The 20,876-nt window shown below is 41.0% G+C and overlaps 1 protein-coding gene across 1 annotated transcript in view; it reads right to left on the reverse strand.

Annotated features, from left to right (window-relative positions):
- Positions 1 to 8: 8 nt before the first annotated feature.
- Positions 9 to 20,876, reverse strand: part of WDFY2 (WD repeat and FYVE domain containing 2) — a 55,282-nt gene continuing 34,414 nt past the window's right edge. The window contains exons 4-12 of the mRNA XM_089478078.1: positions 16,584 to 16,638; positions 14,289 to 14,439; positions 11,574 to 11,686; positions 8,268 to 8,394; positions 7,391 to 7,496; positions 3,743 to 3,844; positions 1,978 to 2,108; positions 1,213 to 1,321; positions 9 to 1,008 (exon numbers count right to left, since the gene is read on the reverse strand). Of these exons, the coding sequence (XP_089334204.1) occupies positions 979 to 1,008; positions 1,213 to 1,321; positions 1,978 to 2,108; positions 3,743 to 3,844; positions 7,391 to 7,496; positions 8,268 to 8,394; positions 11,574 to 11,686; positions 14,289 to 14,439; positions 16,584 to 16,638 (924 nt within the window). The 3' untranslated portion in view covers positions 9 to 978. The remainder of the gene's footprint in view (positions 1,009 to 1,212; positions 1,322 to 1,977; positions 2,109 to 3,742; positions 3,845 to 7,390; positions 7,497 to 8,267; positions 8,395 to 11,573; positions 11,687 to 14,288; positions 14,440 to 16,583; positions 16,639 to 20,876) is intronic.

Here is a 20,876-nt window from a genome sequence, read left to right on the forward strand (position 1 = left end):
GGGGGGGAGCCTAATAAGGCAGCAAAACAAAACTGGAAATTTAACCACATTAATTTGAGGGCCATCTTGAGAATTAAAACAATTACAGTTTTTTAAACCTGCAGTTTTTTAAAACAAACATCCTACCAGAGAGGTGATCAAAGTGAGATAGCTTCAAGCATATCCATTTTAAGTCAAATCCCCAAAGAAGTTCCTGCAGCGCTGGTCCAGTTAAACAGAAGGACTTTCTGTGTGATCACAATTCAGTACAATGGGCAAGCGGTTTTAGCCATTTTTTGCCATCTTAGTTCAGACTGTTTTCTACACTCATGCTTGGGAGTAGAAACCTAGTTTATCGTCTTTGATTTTTCCTACCAAATAATGTACTCATCCTGGATTTGCAAAGAAAAAGAGTGGGCTTTGCGCTTTTCTTCACCCGTGCATCCACAGGTCTGTCTGCTAGAACGCAAGAACAAAGGCAGTCTTTTCTGTTAACAAGCTCTGGATACCCAGAATCTAGTTGACACTTTGTAATTTCAAGTTCATGCTCAATGACTGGACAATACAGAAAGAGGATTTTCTTTTTTTCTTTTTTGCTTTCAGTTTTCTCTCCTAAGATGCAGCATCAGCTTTGCCAGTGTCACAAAGCAGAAGACTGCCCACATTCGCAAAGAATCCCTCCACATAAAACAGCACGAGTCAACACAGAACATGAAACAAACCCCACGGCACACGTTTTCCAGACAGAGTTCCAAATGGCTAAATGGAGCCAGATTGTATAACTGTAGGTTTTAAAAAAATATCTTCTTCATTTGAGAATGAATAGAAGTAGAGCGTTTGGTGTAAGTGTTCATGCTGGATCTGCTAGATTGCTTGGAAAACCATCCAGAGGTATTAATTCTTGTCCTTATCAGTCTGTACAGCTTGTTCCATCTTCTACCATAGAACTAGGATTTCCCTGTTCAGTAACACTGAGTTTCTTTAGGCTTCATGGATGCATCAGGATACTACAGGTGTCATATCCCACAACTTGAAAAGAAAGAAATGGAGACAGGGAGAAGAGATTATTGAAATGATTTATTCACACCTTATGATACCTTATGAACCTGATAATCCTTCCCCTTGCCCTGCTTTTACACCCAAGAGAAATTGAGGCAGCAATCCGTAAGTAAGACATTACATCAGCAGTAGTAGAGTCTTTGAAAAGTGTATATCTTTAGCCTGCACACGTACCTTAATAACTTTGTCTGTCCCAGATGTTAACAGCCACCCCCTGGTAGCATCGAAGTGTACATGGACAACATTGTGTTTACTATCATGAAAAGTAGCTGTGGGAGCACGCCTAGGAGAAAAACAAGGAAAATAAAAGCTCTGTATTAGGAGACAGGGTGAGCAGAGCAATTGATCAGGATCTATTGGAAAATGTCTGTCACAGAATGAGAATTTCTGATCCTTAATTGTTTCAAGTGTAGCAGGAATGAAATAACTACCTCTTCCACTGCCCTAAAGTAAGTTGCTGAAATGAAGAAAGCTTGTGTGTGAATGAGAATAGGTTTTCTATGTGGAAGGACCATACATTTCTGGGGTCAGAATTAGGTAATGCTTTTTGCAGTTGCAGCCAATTGGGAGACATCTGCTAAAAATGAAGCAGATCCTACAAGGCTGAAGTTTGCCCACCCCTGCATTAGAAGGGTGGTTGAAAAACTTGTTATAGTGATACCACCTTATCTATATTGCTAAGAGCACGGATGGTCCACCTGGTCTCTCCAGACACTAGACTACCATCTTCTACAAGCCCCAGCTAGCATAGCCAATGGCCAGAGAAGGCCACAGGTTGCCTATCTCTGACTTTAAGGAAACAACTTAAGTCTTAGCTTAGGGTTCATTTTTCCTCCGAAATCCAAATATATTGCCAAAGATCAGAGCAGGGCATGACAGGAAAGTAACAAGGAAGGAGGGTGAACATGAGATGAGACAAGGCCAGGACAAACTACTTACTCCTCATCTGTTATTGATTCATAACAACTGTCACAGACTCTCACTTCAAATTCAAAGCCCATCAATGGTATGGAGGAGCGCTTTGAACTGCATTTGCCACACACAGCTTTTCCACACTTCCGGCAGTGGTGCTGAAATTAAAAGCAGGTAGGATTCACCCAGGTGAGGTGAAAGGATTTATACAGGCACTTCTATACAGCTTATCCAACCTAAGGAGTAAAGTACAGTGGTACCTCGGGATACGAAATACCCAGGTTACGAAATTTTCAGGATACGAAAAAAAATAATTTAAAAAAAATTTTCCGGGTTAAGAAAGTTTTTTCGGGTTACGAAAAAACTTTTGGTGCTTTTCGGCGCGATTTCACACGGAATCGCGGCTTTTCCCCATTAGCGCCTATGGGGATTCGGCTTGCGAAAGCCTTTCGGGTTACGAAATTGACAGCGGAACGAATTAATTTCGTAACCCGAGGCACCACTGTACACATTCTGCACATTTCTGCAGCAGTTTCCCCTTTCCTCCACAGAGCTCTGTCCATGGAAATAAAGAATTACAAACCCATGCAGGAAAAGAGGGGACAAAACTATGTAACTCCCCTCAAATCAATTAATTCACACAGAGCCACCACGTTTGGAGAGTGACTGTCCCTCCCCTCTTTTTTTTTTTTTTTTAATACAAGAAGAACAGAGGAGTCCTTACAGGAACCATTAGACTTCAATATGCACTATTATTTTAATGGAAATGACAATGCTGATCTATCCACACCACCCACCTTTTTACTATTTTGTACCGGTTAAATTTCAATACATTTAACAACTTAGATGTTAACTTCCTATGGTGGTGGTGGGTGTCTTGGCTGGAATTCCTTATCACACAGATGTGTAACCTGGAGTTATGCATCCATGGCTGATCTGTATTCACAGTCGCTGCAGAGTCAAAATCATAGCATTATTATGATTGTAACTGCCTCTCCCACTTTACTGGCATCAGGTCCATTCTCTGGTGGATAACATCTTCAACCCCCTCCCCGCAAGCAAACAGGGCTACAAGTGTTAGAATCAGGATGCCTGTTGCAAGTCCGTTCACCTTTTTGCTAGCGGGAGTGGGGGGGGAGAGAGAAACCTAACTAAGAAGCCAAGTAAATTTTGGCCCTTGTCTGTAAATTACATGCCCAAGTCAGGAATCATGTTAAAACAAGGGAGTCCTACAACAAATGCATGGAGTGCTTGGGATAACGTTCCATTTTGCCAAGACTTTCCCCCCCTAAATTGGAGCAAAGTTTTCTCATCCTTGAGTTTCTGAAAATCTCAAAAGCAGTGAGTATCACACTTAACATCCTCTGTGAGGACTAGTAGCATGGAGGCACAAGGGAACATGCAATGAGTTACAACTTGGACTGCTCTTGTTTAGGGTTCCAGTTAATCAGCCATGCCCTTTTCTAGGCTGCTTCATCTTACTATCCATCCAGCAACTTCCCTCCCCAAGTGTTTTTTTTCCTTCCATGCTCAGTTTTCTGTGACTACTGAGCTTGTTCAGTCCACATAAGTTTTATTTAAAGGATCCCCCTCCCTCTTTTGCACATCTATACATTTCAGACCCCCCTCTCCCACCTGTAGGGTGCAGCCTCCATCTTGGGTGCAGATACTGCTCTTTGGCTAGCACAAGTTTCTGTTCTCAGAAAAACAAGTAATTCTTAGCATGCAGGCTGCTGCACTGAGTGAAAGGGGAGGTTAGTGATAATCTTTTATGGAGGAAAGTGCCACATACCTGTCTAAGGCCTATTTTCTTGCTATCCCACATTTGTTTGAAGTTCCAGAAGAAGGGCTGATCACACTTTTGACATGAGTCACTGTCCAACCATTCTGGTGTCTATTGTAAGAATGGAGGAGAAATCCTTCAGTGCATCGAAGAGGTACGGAACCAAAACAGTAAGCAAGATTTGCTAATCTTCACTCTAGATTGGCTAATGCTTTGTTCCACCTGGGCCCATTCAAACTATATAAAATGCATTCACAATTCTGCATTATAAATTACATTCATCAGGAACTTGCATTCACTTATTCGTGCAGTGGACAGTGGCTCTTCAATCAGGTATGCTCCAGATGCATTGGGCTGCAACTTACAGCTGCAGCCAGCATGGCCAGTGGTGAAGGGTACTGGAAATGCAGTTCAGAATATTTGAAAGACACCATAGTTTGTGGAAAGTTGTCCCAGATGTTACAATGCAAATGGACATTTCTCAATCCTGTGTATATTAATGAGAGCAAAGCACAAATAGCCAGGACGGAGACAATTAACCCGTTGAATTTCCACCATTAAGGCTGTGTCAACCTGATCTGGGCATGGTAATAAGTCAAGCTAGAGGAAAACTACCGCAGGAAAGGATTGGCAGCGGGGCAAAGGTTATTCTCTTCCTCACCTGTCAATTCTGTGCTGTAAATTTCCTGCTACCCACACATCACTGTTAAAATTCAAGTAGACTAGGAAATGCACTATTTGCCAATGTTTCATCCTGAGTCTTATTAGAATTGTTGGCAATACATGGGATAGCAGCAGAAACCAGTCAGGGTTGAAGCTGTCAAAGAGATGCTGCATCTTTCTTCAGTAACTATGGCCTGTTACAGACTGCCAAAATGAAGCTGCTTCGGGCCTCTTTGGAGGTATGCTATTTTAAATGAGTCCGGAGGTCGTGCCAAAGCCACACTCCATTCCTAAGCACTGGAGGGCAGCTTTGGGGCAGCTTCCGGATTCTTAGGATGCATGCATCGTTTAAACAGCATACCTCCAAAGAGACCCGAAGCAGCTTTATTTTGGCAGTCTGTAACAGGCCATAGGCTTTTAAATATTTATTCAATAATTCACAACCAACTGCCTGAATATAAAGTTCTTATTTAGGGATCCTGGAAGGAAGTATCTTTTCCTAAGTGTGAGGCCTTTTCATAATTTAGCAAACGTTACATATCGTCAAAACAAAAGTCATTTTCATGATTTCAGATTTGATTAAGAGTATTCTTACTGCTATACTTCACCATCAAAACTGGAATACCAGCAAGACACAGAGTTCAAATAACATGGGTAATTTTAAAGATCTAGACTGGGATGGACAATGTGTTGACCTCCAAATTTTGCTGAACTCTTTCTGCAGCACCCTATAGCAGTGGCTATGCACAAGCCATGTTTATTTGTACACTGGCATGGATGCCATGGTATCATGCCTTCTGCCTTCCAGGGGTGTAGCTGCCCCTTCAAGTAAGAATTCTGCCTCAATTGTACTTCAGTCCCCAAATTTCTATCATTGAAGAGAGTGAGATACTGAAAACTGCTCACAGCTTGAACTCTTATACTTATTATGTTTGCATTCTCTTGGGAATTTAGCTTTTTCTTTGGTTGCCTAAACCCTATTTCTAAATACTCAACTGAAGTTTTAAGTTACTGAAATGCTAGAGATTTGGGGATTAAAGGAAAATCTTATGAGGAGAGAGGAGACAGAATTCTTATTTTGGGGAACGCTTTTATTCCTCCTGCCATCTCCTCTGTGATGGATTCAGGGAGGCATTTAGGGGGAAGATGTCTGGGCCTTAACACTAGGGGCTCATTACTGGCATGTTTTAAAGTGCATTTCCAATATCAAAACCTTTAAACCAGGGTGGTCTTCAAAGAACTATTTTGATGCCAGGTACCAAATTCAGTGCACACTAAATTAAAGTTGGCCAGGCTCACCATTCCTGTGATCGTGCAACTGTCTACAAATAATTTCTCTATCCAGCTAGATCCTAGTTCTGCTTTTATGAGAACAGGTTGTTGCAGCAGCCAGAACAGACCTAACTTCACAATGGATTGACATACACACCTCAGCAGGAAAACGATAATAGACACACAGAAATATACCAAGAACAAGAGGTAAGGGAAAGGAGGAAGGGGTATTAAAGTTTTGTTTTTTTGTCTAAAATGACAGAACTATCAACCACTTAGAGATTACTCTTCAGCTGATGGTTAAGAGTCTTTTTTTACTTTCATCTGTCAAGCAAAAAGCTGCTCACATGATCTATTGTCAGCAGGCCAAAGGGGACAATTTGCATTGTCAAAACTGGGTCTGTAGTTCTATGCAACTTGACATCACAGCCATTATCTAAAGATTGCTGGGAGCATTTTCTCAATTGACAGATTACTGGTTCTAATGTTCACTGAAGTGATTTTTAAAAAACTTATTTTTAAACAAACACCACTCAAGAGTACCCTGTCCCAGTTTCAGAACAAGGTTGCATTCAGAGTAGGTTAATCCAAAGACAATGCAAGGATAATCACTGGGCAGTAAATATTTTACTTTGCATGTATGGTTTATTGGTAGGAAATTTTTGCCATGTTCTAGGACCAGAGAACAGGGGAATTTCCTAGTAAGAAATACCATTGCCAGCAAGCTCCCTAGGACTGCCAAATTGCTTGGACCAAATTCACAGCATGCTCTCTGCTCCATAAGCTCCCTTACTAAAAACTCTGTTACAGTCAATGATGGAGGTTTACATAATTTTTCATGATATGGAGAAAGCTGGGATATCCTAGTTTTCTTTCCCTTACATCTACAGTGAGTGAAGAGGAGACTCACTCCTCCTCTGTTTTTGTCCCTAATGAGGAGGTAATTGTATGTGGAGGTAGTCCCCCTTACACCCCAAAATTACCTGTAGTCTTTTCTCGAACTGGGGCTGAAACTGCAATGTAGAAATAATGCAGTCTGACACCACTTTAACCGTCATGGCTCCATCGTATGGAATCCTGGGATTTGAAGTTTGTTGTGGCACTAGACATCTTTGACAGAGAAGACTATCTCACAAAATTACAAATCCCAAAATTCCGTAATGTTTAGCCATGGTGGTTAAAGTGGTATCAAACTGCATTGTTTTTGCAGTGCTGATCCAGTTTAGGACTTAGGAACAGTCAATTAAATTGACTAGTGATAGATGCAGGAGTGACTGAAGAAGTACTTTCAGTTAATAATCACCTTATGAAATTTTTTGCTATGACAGACAAATGTTTATACAATGTGGAAGGGGTTTTTTTTGGGAGGGGGGAGGGATATTAAAAGAGGTCTGGAGGAAATAAAGGCATGTTACTTAGCTACTTAGTTATGTATAGTGGCCAAGGTAAAAACAGAACACTTTGCCTGAAATACTTTCTCACTGCAAAAAGTGATCTTCCCTTCCCTTAGTGTCATAGCCAACAACCTACAACCCTAAAGCAACACTGAAATACTACGGGCTCACATTATAATTGACAAGCCCAATAGGATAAAATATCACATGAATCTAACTGCATGGTCAAATTCAAAGAGAGCCCCTTGGAAAGACTGGCTTTTCCCATGTTTTTTACAACAATTCACCATTTCCTTGACCATATAAAGGGGAAGAATTGAGTATGTACCTCCTGCCTGTCAACATCCATATTCCAGACCACAATTCCACCATCTGCTCCACAGGAGATAAGTTGCCGAGTGTGATGGGAATAGGAGAGGGACTGAACTTTATCACTGTGGAAGACACAAACGTAAAACACAATTACAAAGGCTTGTGAATAGGGTCAGCAATCTGAATATGCGAACATACCTCCCTGTTAAGACATTCACATGGAACAGGCTCATTTCTACAAAGGAATATTCTACACAATTGCCACAAGCAGAATTAAGCTAGTGGCAAAATCTATGGTATGGTCTGAGAGAAGTGCAGGAAACAGAGCTCTCCTCCATAACCTGCACATCTCTCTGTCTCTCTCTGTGTGTATGTGTCTGGTATTTCTTGGCAGTCTCCCAACCAAGGACTAAGCAGTGCTAACTGCTTAGCTTCCAAGATCAGATAAGATCTATTGCATTTAAATTATTTAGGCCTGCTCATTTCTGTATGCAGGAACAATCTCTATTATATATAATTCAATAAAAACCTTTAGGGATAAATCTATATTGCCTTTCTTTTTTCAAAAACAAGATATGAGGATAGCCATATTGTCTGTATTCACCCCAAGGGTGACCCAAAGTCTGAGAAAATTTAGTTGACTCCAATAGTTCACAATGTGTGCGTTTGTTTAAGGGACACTGGACTCTTTATCAACACACTTGTTTCTGGTAACTAGATCACAGAGTTTTGATACAAGTCATTTTTTAATTCCATTCATTTCGAAAATGTCCACTGAGATAAAATTCTTAACAAGATGCTTCTTCTCAAATGAAACACAGCACACATATTCTGTGATGGGAATTATACTTAGAAGAGACTGCAAGGAGAAGAATTTGACAGAAAAACTGTACTTATGTCCTTGTAGTTCAATGGCCGTTCCTTTTCTCCCTCCAATGTCCCACATAATAATTGAATGGTCAGAGCTGCCCGAAAATAAGACACGCTGAACAGGATCCCAGCAGAGGGCACTGATTCCACCTGGAAAATATTAGGGCAGAGAAGAGGGATAGAAAGGGATGGGGGGCTTTAGTAACAAGATACAGGAGTTTATGTAAATTGAAAGATGGTCACCAAACACTTAAGGGTCTATAAAATGTCAATAGCCTGGGAATTGAACAGGCAGCAGGCACTCTTTGTTCATGGAAGATAATGGGTCCCATGAAATGCCATTTTAAAAAAAATCCTCATGACCTGTTTGGCAAAATGGACCAGGGATGAAATGTATCCCCTCTTTCCTATCCTGAACAGCTCCCCCATCCTGAAGTTTAGAAAATTTTCCTGTGAATCTTATCCCTTTCCATTAAAACTGAAATGGCACTTTTAACTTTTCAATAGATCTTAAAGTAAGTTTCCCAGGCCATGGTCCTACTTAATCAGCTACTCACACAACAGACTGCAGCATGAGAGTTTTGACAGTTCTGGCACTTGCCCAAAGTGGTATCCAGAGCCACAGTGCTGAATAGTGATGGACAATCCTAGTCCTCTGCTGCAGGGGCACTCTGCACCAAAGAAGTATTCAGAATGTTCCTTTCAGCATCCAGAATATTACTTTTAGCATAGATTGGCTCTATGTACAGATATCTGTTTTCTCACCATCTGGCTTTTAAGACTCCTCAGACCCCCTACACAGATTGGTGGAAGGTTATGGTATAACTGTGCCAGCAGATCTTTCTATTCTGCTGGATTGCATATGACCAACCGTCCTTCTTTTGGCAAAATATTCCACCATTTTGACTGAAAAACCTAGGTACAGACTCATGGTAAAAAAACAATGCCGACAGCGTCACTGAGAGGTACTTTTTGCAGTTGTTGTCACTGTTATCATCTCTTTGTTGCCACTTCCCATATCTAATGATGTCTAAAAGTGGTGTATCACTTCAGGCTAATATATGAACCCACAGATTGTCAGTTTCTACATCACTCTGAGAAACTGGCAAGTACCATTTTCAGATCAAATGCAAAGGAATATCATCTTCACAAATATTTAAATCAGTCTAATATCCTTCTTCAGGTACTGCATCCACCCATGTCAGAAGTTCTATCTCTCAAAAGCCCTTATCCATTAAACTATCTTTCCTCAATCTGTTGCACTCTGGATGTTCTTGGACTATACCTCTAACAATAGAAATTGAGATAACACTTCCACCTCCACACCTTACCATAACCATGGTCGTTATCACATGACTGAAATTGGAAGAATAATCCAGTGTCACTTCGAACACAATCATGGGTATTCACGTTATTGCATGAAAGGTTATCACATGCATTTGCTGGCATTCCAAATGCACTTCAAATGCAATCACGCGTCAATCCACACTTAAGTAAATTTGGTGAACTAGGGAATTCACAGATCCTATTTCCAGGCTACTTTGCATCAATGCAATGTCATTTGGTGTGATATGCATGTCTGCTGTGGCCCTGGTATTCCCCCCGCATCAGTGCCCATGATCCTCCATTTTGTTTTGGCTTCTGGGACTCCTAGGTCTTCTCCTGCAGCCAGGAGGAAAAGCAGCTGTTTTTGACAGGAAAGAGTGGCTCTCCAAGAGGCGTCCTGCAAGCTCTCTCTCTCTGCCCAAAACGGTGGGCTTGGGGCTTGCCCTGATCCTGGCCCTTTGTGCCCCTCAGGGACCTTTTTGCCTCCCTCCTTCCCTTCCTTCCTCCAGGGCCTGGGGGCTTCAAAAAGAGAGAGAAAAATACCCCCCTTTTAGCCCCCAAAGAGTTCTTCTTCTTCCCCCATTCCTCCTCCTTTGGAGAGGATGGAGTGGGGCAGCCTAGGAAATGGGGGTCTGTTTTCCTCCCCTCAGGGGGCATCGCTCTGGGCTCACAACCAACTCCAACTCCCAGAATTCCATAGCCTTGGGCCACAAAGAGTTCAAATGGTGCCACACTGGGTTATTTCTCCAGTGTGGATGTAGCCTAAGTCGCCAGCTCTGGTTCCTGCAGAGCTTCCCCTCCCCTTTCCCCCTCCTCCTCTGACTCATGGCGAGGAGGCAGCGCCATTGCCTTCAATGGGACTCCCAATGGGCCAGGTTAGAACCAGAGAGGACCCAGGCCCCCCACAATCTCACTGCAGCAAAGCTCTCTCAAATGGAGGGACTTCTTCTCTCCCCCCATTCCCCCCATAGCTAGAGACTTAAAGCACAGACACAGACACAACCATCTGGAGACTCCCACCCCACTTTTGGGGTTTTCTTGGCAGTTGATTCAGATGGGGTTTGCCATTGCCATTTTCTGAGGAGGCTGAGAGAGTGTGACTTGCACCAGGTCACCCAGTGGGATTTGATCCTTTCCTTCTAGAGCCATAGTCCAATGCTCAAACCAAGAACAAGGTTGCTTTGGACTGATTTTAAATTGGTGAATTGCCTAAATAACGTTAAATGAGGGGTAATGAATGCACAAATAAAGTGCATTGCCTACATAACATGAAAGAAAGGGTAATGAATTACTAAATAACGTGAATTGCCTAAATAACGTGAAATAAGGGGTAATGAATGAACAAGTAATGTGAATTTCATAATAACGTGAAATAAAGGGTAATGAATGAACAAATAACGAGAAACAAGGCAAAACCATGGGAACTGGAGGCAAGCCCCGCCGGAAGTGTAAAAAGGTCACGATCCAATTCTGCCCTCACTGCGCATGTGCAGGGATGCTAATTCGAACTCTAGACTATGAAGGGTACGTACTCATATGATAACTTCTTTTGCATTTGCACTACTTTGGCTTTGGGGTGGGCGCTGTGTTCTTGTGTGCGTTTGACAACCATTCGCGTAATAGCGTCCATTTTTGAATTGGCCCCACTTTCTTTTTTTTTCGACATTGGGAGACATTCCTCCCGTGTGATATCATCCCATGCTGGCCTGGGTTTTTCTTGTCCTTCCTCTAGTTGACAAATGTGGGTTTGGAGCAAAGTTATGGGGTGGGGGGGAAGAACTTCAATAGCTAGAAACTGTATTAGTTTGTTGTGCCGCAACATTAACAATATGGTAAGCAGACACAAAGGGAAGAGAATATTTGAAAGGATTTTTACAGTACCCTGAGTTCCAAGGCACAACTTTTGCATGGCACACATACCTTTTCATTTTTCCACATATTTTTCCAGATATCTTGGTCATATACAATAATCCCCAATGATCCAAAGTTGCTTCAAATCTTACCTGTATGGCCTCTAAATGTTGTTATCAGGTTGCTGTTTTCTTGTTCCAATTTAAGAATAGTCACCTGCCCAGAATGGTCACCAATAAAAACGTGCCGTGTCTCCACATCAAATCTGGCAAGGAAGGACTCAGGAAATATTCACAACATTCCAGAATCCTATCTAGATCGAAACCTGCTTGCACATTACTGTCTTTTTTGAATGATTTTATGCAGCAATACTTGGACATTCATCACTAATTTCAGGGCTGCTGGAAAGAGGTAGTATTGTACTTGGACAATATTAAGTCATGCTTCTACTACATGAGCCTTAATAATTCATATTCCTTAAGAGGGATCCTTTCTCTGTTTAAATACTTGAAGGGGTATCATATTGAGGAGGGAACTAACTTGTTTTCTGCTGCTCCAGAGACTAGGACCCAGAACAATGGATGCAAGCTACAGGAAAAGAGATTCCACCTCAACATTAGGAGGAATTTCCTGGCAGTAAGGGCTGTTCGACAGTAGAACACACTCATTCGTAGTGGGGTCTCCCTCCTTGGGGGTCTTCAAACAGAGGCTGGATGGCCATTTGTTAGGTATGCTTTGATAGAGATTTCCTACATGGCAGGGGGTTGGACTGGATGGCCCTTGTGGTCTCTTCCAACTCTATGATTCTATGATTCTAACCACATATCTATGTGTTAAAGAAACAGACCATGTAACAGAAAACTGTGCAAGCATCTCGTTTGAGAGGCAAGGAACATATTCTGGTTGTGAGCTTTCTTTTTCCTTTGCAAGCTCTTTTCTAGCTCTGTTTTTTATTGCTAGTATTAGTATTATTCACCAAGATTCAGCATCACCTACGTAGTCACAAATGCATAACTAAGTAACATCTCTTGGCCTGAAGCTCCAAACCTATCTTAACAGCTCCTGCCAGAGGAGCAAGGCTACAATGAGGAATAGTGACAGGGAGTCCTGTTTTGATTGCTGCAACCTCACTCACTGGCAGGAAGAGTATGGAAACATCATCTTCTTGCACCCTGATCACCAGCTGAACAGACCTCCATCATTTGATGTGGCTGTTGGCTATTAAAGAAGGTGAAGGGGACATATACACTCATGGCAACAGTGATACGATCATGAATACATATACGAAATACAGAGCAGTTACGGGTCCGTCATTCTAGTTTATGAATCCTTAATTGCATACAGGATGCCAGGCATTAATTGCAGTCATATGTTCCTGTTCTATCCATGAAACATCTAGCAAACATCACAGCACTGGCAACAACATCTTCATTTAAAAACATAGCACTCCATCTTTTGTTCTAGCTATGTCAAATTAATTTTTAGTTACTAGTGATCTAGTCAAAGCCCTAAATCAAATGGCAGCAGTACCACCCCATGCAAACACTTTTTAATTCTATGAAACTGCATTACAAAATAAGCAGAAGTCTCAAGTGCAGTATCAGCCTTTGCATGCAAGCCAAGGTCTGGAACGGATCCCCCCGCGTAAGGGGTGAGCCAACTGTATATGCAAATATAGGTATTCCAAAATAAAACAACAACAACAATAACAACCCAAATTTAATTTAAATTAAATTAAAATCTGAAATTCAAAACACTTTGGGTCCCAGGCATTTCAGATAAGGGAGGCTCAACCAAGACCAGTTTGGTGTGAAACTTGCTGGTGTACAGAAAAAGTCTAGTTTACTTTCCAAAGAATATACCACAAGTACTATAAGGGCATAAGGTACAGATACATTTAGAAGGCTTTCATTTACTGAAACAGAAGCTGATCTGTTCCACAGTCAAATACATGTTTCCATCAGAAATTGAACCAGTAAATTTGATGCAAACCTAGTCTCCTCACACAAAATACTAAGGGTGTGACTGTGTATGAATCCAGTACTATAGAAGAGGCAATCCATGCTAGTCTTTAAACCTTGATATGTCAGTAACTGTACAATATCACAAGCATGAAAACATATATTATAAAATCCCATTTATAAATAATGGGCAGAATTATGCTAGGTAGTTACGAATGCAGAACTGCAAGTTACACAGTTGTGACTGTTTCATTTTCATGATTCCAACATAACTCCTCATTTAAGTGATACATAGGGACTGTGGAAGTCTCCCACTCCTCTATTACCAACCAGAAACCACTGCGACTGACAGGGTTCTGTTCCTCTATTGCTCAGGAAGAAGTTGACTGATCTTCTCACCCATCTCTCATGCAAGCAATCTCGACTGTGAGGGAGCCTGTTTCTGCTTGTCACAGTGGAGCCTGTTCACGCAAAAGGGTAGGAATGTTAGTGGGAATGGGAGGGACTGTGCTGGGATTCACTATGTAGCTACATAACTACAACGGCCCCTCAGTACCCACTGGAGTTTGGTTCCAGAACCACCCTGCCAAGGATACGAACATATGTGGCTGCTCAAGTCCCATTATATACAGTGATGTAGTAAAATGGTGTTCTTCATATAAAATGGCAAAATCAAGTGTTGCTTTTTGGAATTAAAAATATATATATTTTCAAGCCATGGATGGTGGAATCTGTGGATACAGAAGGCGAACTGTACAATGGTTATTGCCCAATGTAACGCTGAGAGGATTCCAGCCATTATGTCCAGCATTTAATCTGTTTACCACCACGTTCTGAAACTAAATGTAAACTTAGGGAAGAAAGAAGCTGGAGCAATGCTAATGCTATAAATACTGTAAAGGATACTGTAGTCCACATGCCCCAGCGCTAATCCGGTAAGTCCCGAGGCGCTGCCCACTTTCTGAACAATGCCAAGTGAAGTGCTTGTCCTGTCCTATGCTCAGGAGCCATTCCATTTCCAGGACAAATAGGACCATCATCACCCTGCTTTGATGAGCTGGGGAAAAGGACATTAGCAAAACATTAATATCTCACACAAGGGTTTCCAACATCTCTTGTCTTTATCTCTCCTTCTTCTTCCCATAAAAACCACTTATGTTGCTTCCATACTATGTGCTATTTTCATGTATTCCTTAAAAATGCCAAAGTGACCTCAGTGGAGTCAGAGACTTATTAAGGATCTGTAGGATGAGGCCTGGCTCACCATTGACCCAAATGGGAAAGAGGAAAAATGGATGGAACTCAGTGGCAAAAAGAATCAGCCAAGCAGTGGGCATGAGTTAGACTCAAATCTCCATTACAAGATAAAATCCCTATTAAGTATGAGGTGTTTGGGCACTAGGAAAACATAATCTAAAATGACAAGAAGCAACAGAGATAAAAAGGAGTCAGTCTTGCTGTTAATGCCTTATACCTTAACTCTATCACATTGAGGAGAGAACAAAGGGCAAGAGTCAATCTCATGTGTCATCATTCATTCCTGCTTTTGAGATATAGGATTCTTTTTTCTTTTCTTTAGAGATCCATACAGTGGAGCTGGCTTTCTTATTTATGTTCTCACTATGCATAGCTGGAAGAAACTGCATGGCTTCAGTTTAAACAATGCATTCATTTAATCATCTGACTCTTGCAGGCAGCATCCAATTCATGAGTAAAAACTGTAACTAGCTTTTGTTCTGACTATCATCTCATGTCACAGCAGAGCACTAATACTATTCATGCTGTCTTTGGACACAGAGAATAACTCTATTCTGTCATATCATGCTTTTGGATTTCCTAGTCTCGCACTTTGACCAAGAGCTGGAAATTTACAAGCCAGAAGCAAACAGTAGCTGTTGTAACACACACACTGGAAAGCCAAACATCTGATGTGACGAAGAGGAGCCTAGGGAAACTTTTCCTAACCAAGCTCCTTGGACTATAGCGCCCACTGTCCCTAGTAGCATAATCCTGTAATGGGAATGCCGGGAGCTGTAGTCTAGTGCACCCAGTGGAGCAAAGACTGGAAAAGTCTGCAGAACATCCTAACAAGGGACTCAAGGAAATGTAGTAGAAAAAGAAAAATAGCATGGGTATACATGGGAAAGGGGCTTTCAGTGAGGCAACTGCCTTCCATATTCTGCCCTTCAAGAGGTACAACACAGCTAAGGACCTCTCTGGGAAACATGCAGAATATGCCCTGGAGCACAGCTACTCAAAGTGGTGGTCCCTGGACTGGTGCCAGCCTGCAAGCTGGTTCTTGGGGAGTTTCCAGGAAAGGAAGAAACAGTTGTAGTCAATACGAACAAATATGGTGCTTGTCTCTGGCACAGTTGAAAAAAATACCTGTCAAGTCCCCAACATCAGAGAGCTTAGGAACCACTGTTGTAGCGGAAGAACATTCTTGATTAAAAACTTAAGTTTGATTGTTGGTCTCACCTCAAACAGGCCCACTGAATCCATGGAAATTTACATACACATTGACTTACCAAGGTCCCACTGATACAGTCAGTCTAGTCTAGCTGGGACTAAAAACTGGATTTAAGCCAATAGGCACAAATATGGTGCTAGTCTCTGGCACAATGGGGAAAAATGCCAGCCCCTCTGCATCAGATACCTGAGAAGCAGTGGTCTAGAACAGACAGTTTCTTCATTTGGCTTCTGATTCTAGGAGATTTGCTTATTATAAATGTCCAGACAAGATACTATATTTATTTTATAAATACAATTCCAGGCAAGCTACTAAGAAGCTGACAGTCTGGGAGCTTTATAGTTCATTTAATATTTACTTAATATTTTCAAAGTGCACCCTTGTGAAAAGATGAAAGTTCTCCTTTAAAAAGTGGTGTCATTTCATTTTTTTGCACAACAGGAGCCAAGCAATTTCATAATCCATATCCCATCCCAAGGATGAGAGCAGAGAAGATTAATGTTTAGTGACATTGCTTTTTTTTTTTTGGTGGGGTGGGGGTTACAAAAACATCCTATAATAATCACCATGCCAAAAAATAATCTCAGAATTGCTAGATGTTATAAAGAGCAGATCTAAAAATTAATACTCTGCTGGGTTTTTAAATTCTGAAAGTCTTTATGGTTTTAAAAAAATTAAAAAATAATATCCAAATTAAAAAATCATCTACAAATATTGACTGCATTTCTTACCCTGGTAACTTTTAACTGGTGTCATCTTGTTGTAATCTTCTGATAAAATAAATTCCTGGAAAATAACAAAGTAGCCACTTTAGAATGTATGCTGTATCTAAAAATTAGTTTGCAATGCAACATTTCTTGTTAAAATCCAAGAATTTATCACTGTGTCCATTTTCCTGGATTTCAATCTCGTCCTTTGAGATTGAGAGAGTGGTATGTTCTGTTCATCAGCTCGTCGCCTGATCAGCAATGCCAAGGAACAGTATGTCTCAGTCAAGGAGGCTCAAAATCTTGACTATTTCTACTATGCCTCTCTGCATTATGGAATTTCTGAATGCATAATCAAAAATGGATTATTTCTACAACGTGAGCCTTGAATTCCTAGCTTTTCCAAGTAACTTCCGCACTGGTGGCTTCTTCCTTGAATGGCTGGCTGGCTGGCAAGCATATATGTTGGGCAAATCCAAATCCAATGAGAACATTTACAGATACCCCCCCCCACACACACACACACTTAGATTCAGCACATTTCCCCTCTTTTCCTCCCTAGTATGTCTCTGCACATTCAGAGATTGGTTTTTCTCCCACTGATGGGGAGTCAGGGCTCCTCTAGACTGCCCAATACTTCTAGTAAACATTACAGCATTCTGTTTCAGCTGTCACACAATATAATGTTTTGCAATGGTTGTTTTGGTGCCACTGTGCAGCCGTACCCTAAATATACTGAGGCTGATATTCTACATCACAGTCTACATTTCGTAACTTTATAACTCTATAGGTATATTGCAGAAATGCAAGGAAAACCCTATTGGTGAATTGTGAACATGTATATCTAGGCATCGGCAAGAATGCTCCAATGTGCATCTGGCACTTCTGATGTGCTTTTGTTATGCTTCAGCACTTCGTGGTGAATCTGCACTGGGAATGCCACAATACATACCACTGCCCACGCCACACAAGGCCATAGTGCATTAGTCACTCCATTGGCTACCACTGTGCAATGGGTGCCTATATGCTATAACTTTATGGCAGCTCCTTGGTGAATACGGATGCTGCAGAACTACTCAATTCAATTTTGCATACGCACATAAGACCAAAGTTGTAAGTCCCAAGAAGAATTGTTTTACTCGTTGCAGCAGATAGTTTTGTGAGACATTTAGCCTTCTCTGTCAGAGTACTCTGGGGCTACAACAATCCACAGTTCCCAGGATTCCACAGCACTGGGCCATGACAGTTAAAGTGGTGTAAACTTGGATTACTTCTGCAGTGTGGATGCAGCCATAGATATTAACCTGCTTCCTTGATAAATATGGCTAAAATTCCTGCCCAAATCCAAGGTTTTTGTGTGGTCCAGAGAATCCCTCAGTTGGTTATTATGAACCTTCCCTTTTATCCAATTATAATTAATCTGTAAGAGTGTATGTGACAGACCAAAGCTAGGTTTCACTGCTTATGTTGGGGCCCTAGAAAAAAATGTGTTGGAAAATTAATTAAGTCCATTGCCCTAATTACAATGTCGCATATCAATAGCTCATTCAGCATGAAGTTAATGCTGGCAGTCTGACTGACATTGGATTTCTGGAGTGTATGGATGCCAGAAGACAGTGTCAACAGTGTCACCACCCTTTCACAAGAGTTCACGGCACTTGGTCAGTAGACCAAGGGCTGCATATATAAGCAGAAGTGTGTTTTGTGTTTAAAAAAAAAAGTAGATGTATATCTCATGTAGATGGCAAAGGGGAATCAAACAAGGAAATAAAGGAACTAACAAGAAAAATAGAAATGGGAGATAGCAAGCAGTGAGAGGATTATTATCATTAATAACACCACTGTTAAATTTTACTCCACTCCACCTTCCTTTGTTCAAAAGAAAGGGTCAAAAACATGGGTTTGGAGGAGATCCAACCACACAGATATCAAAAGAAAGAGAAACATACATGAAGATAGCACAGATCAGTGATGACAATCAGAGGATTCCAGGTTACTAATGTTTAAAAACCAAACAATGACTTTTATAGAGAATGACATTAATGGCATCACCTGAATGCCAGACTAGGACATCATGAAGAATAGGAAGTTATGATTTTGGAATGCAAGGGAGGCAACATTCATGTGGAGAAGGGAATTGTCCACCCTGCTAGAGCTTTGCTTGATGTTTTCACTGCCTTAGAAAAGACAAGCAAACTTCAGATGCTATGCAGAGTGCTCTCCCTTGCATGTCTCTTTGGCTGCTAGCACACTGTAGAATGAATGCAGTTTGACGCTGCTTTAACTCTTGTGGCTCCATCCCATGGAATCCTGGGATTTGTAGTTTGTTGTGGCACCAGTGCACCCTGACAGAGGAGGCTAACTCTCTTCCCAAACTACAAATCCCAGAATTCCATGGCAGTTAAAGGGGTGTCAAATTGCATTAATTCTGCAGTGTAGATCCAGCCTTAACCTGTGAAGTCAAATCCATTAGTATTGCTGCAATTTGACAAAACTAGGAAGCTATACTGACAGCTTCATCAAATGCCATACAGACTCCATTAATTTTGGTAAACAAATGCTTCAGAAGATTAGTTTTGTTCACTGTCTCACTTTTTTGAATTGTAGTATGAACCAATTACCTTACATCTCACATATGCGTTATCCTGATGGATAGCAGCAACAAGCTGCAGAGTTATATATACGCAGCAACCATTGGAATCAGTCTTAGTTGCAAAAGGTAGATGACAGCCACAATACCAATACAGATCAATATCCAACTTTGATCTACGTTAAGATATGCTAAGTGATCTGAGGTATTCTACCTAGCCCTTCTGTACCTACAGTGTCTCCTTTGTTATCTTTTTCAGCACATCCACTTCATATCTGCAGCTTTGGATGTACAGAGGTCTCTTTTCTCTACATTCAGACTTTTTCTCTGCTGCATAGCAGTTTGTGCTTTGAGAAACAGAACTTTGAAAAATGGCTCATGTTCACAGCTTTTTGGAACCACAAGGTTCAAGATAGTCCCAACCTTAAATCTTCTCTGCTCCAACTTTATTTAAATAAAAGAAGAAGCAAAGATATTGCTAATCACTGAGCTGGTGTGTGTGTGCGCGCGCGCGCATGTGTTTTAATATATGTTTTAACCTGCTTTTTTCTGATTATTAATTGTTTTTACATTTTTGTACTTTGGGGATTTTTGACAATGTTTTTTAATTGTTGTAAGCTGCTCTGAGTTTCAATCTGGGAAAAAGAATTTAGAATTTTACACCCGGTGGCAATAAAATTTTCTCAAACTGTAAAAATTCAGTAATACATCCACTTTAAAAATTATTTTAAAAACTCAGCATATACACAAATTGTTCAGGACTGGAAGAGAGTCAAGACTTTCTACAGTCTGTAAAACAATGCTTAAGGAGAAATCAAGTTCAGTGCAGAGTGATTGGAATTGATTTTGTTGATTTTGGAGAGATGCCTTGTAAAAGCATCTGTAAGAATAAACTGACATATAAGCTCCAAAACCACAAGATTTGTTCTGAAGCTATAAAGAAGGAACTGAGGGTTCTTCAGCAGGTAGGAAGAAAAGAAATGGAGCAGGAGAAGAAAACAGGAAGGTGACAGATTATTCTATTCCTTTCCAGCACACTTTTTAAACTGTCACTTGGTTGGTTGGTATTATATTAAGATACTAAGAAATCTTAATGGGACAATATTAATATATGTTAGCTTGCTCTCTTAGAGAGCTTAAAAAAAGAAAGGGACCAAAACCAGTCCAGATGCAAATGGAAAACATATTAACACTGTAAAATGAAGGAACCACCCACTGTTTAGACAAGAAGGGGAGGAAGTAACAAGAAATGCAATTGTGCAACATTGCTCAGAATTTCAGACTTAACCCCAAATACTGGCATCAGAGACCAGAGGTGGGAGGAGAGAAGGAAAAAGAGAGGGATGTAATTCCAAACTAGTTGAGTTTCATGGGAAAACTTATCTTCTGATGAGATCCGTTTTTTCTCAGTGTACTTCCCTGCACTCTACTAAAACCATAATTTCTTGTTGCTTGTCTGCAGTGAACAGCAAATACAATGTACAATGTCAACACGTCATAACCTGTTTTTTAAAAAAACATGTCGAGAATGTCTTCAGCCACTCCTAATTTTATATCATCTCCAAATACACTGTGGTTGCCCTTGCGCTCCCTATCCCTGGCTAGACATGACAGGATTTGAAGGCCAACACATCTGGAGGAACCAAGATGGGGAAGGCTGCTTTAGAGATTGCTGGCTAAAGACAAAGAATTTGTTCTGTTCTGTTGAAAATCGACTCTATCAAATC

Source organism: Sceloporus occidentalis, unplaced genomic scaffold, assembly GCF_023333645.1.
Source record: "Sceloporus occidentalis isolate IW3139 unplaced genomic scaffold, rSceOcc1.0.p SCAF_12, whole genome shotgun sequence".
In the NCBI taxonomy this organism is placed as follows: domain Eukaryota; kingdom Metazoa; phylum Chordata; class Lepidosauria; order Squamata; family Phrynosomatidae; genus Sceloporus; species Sceloporus occidentalis.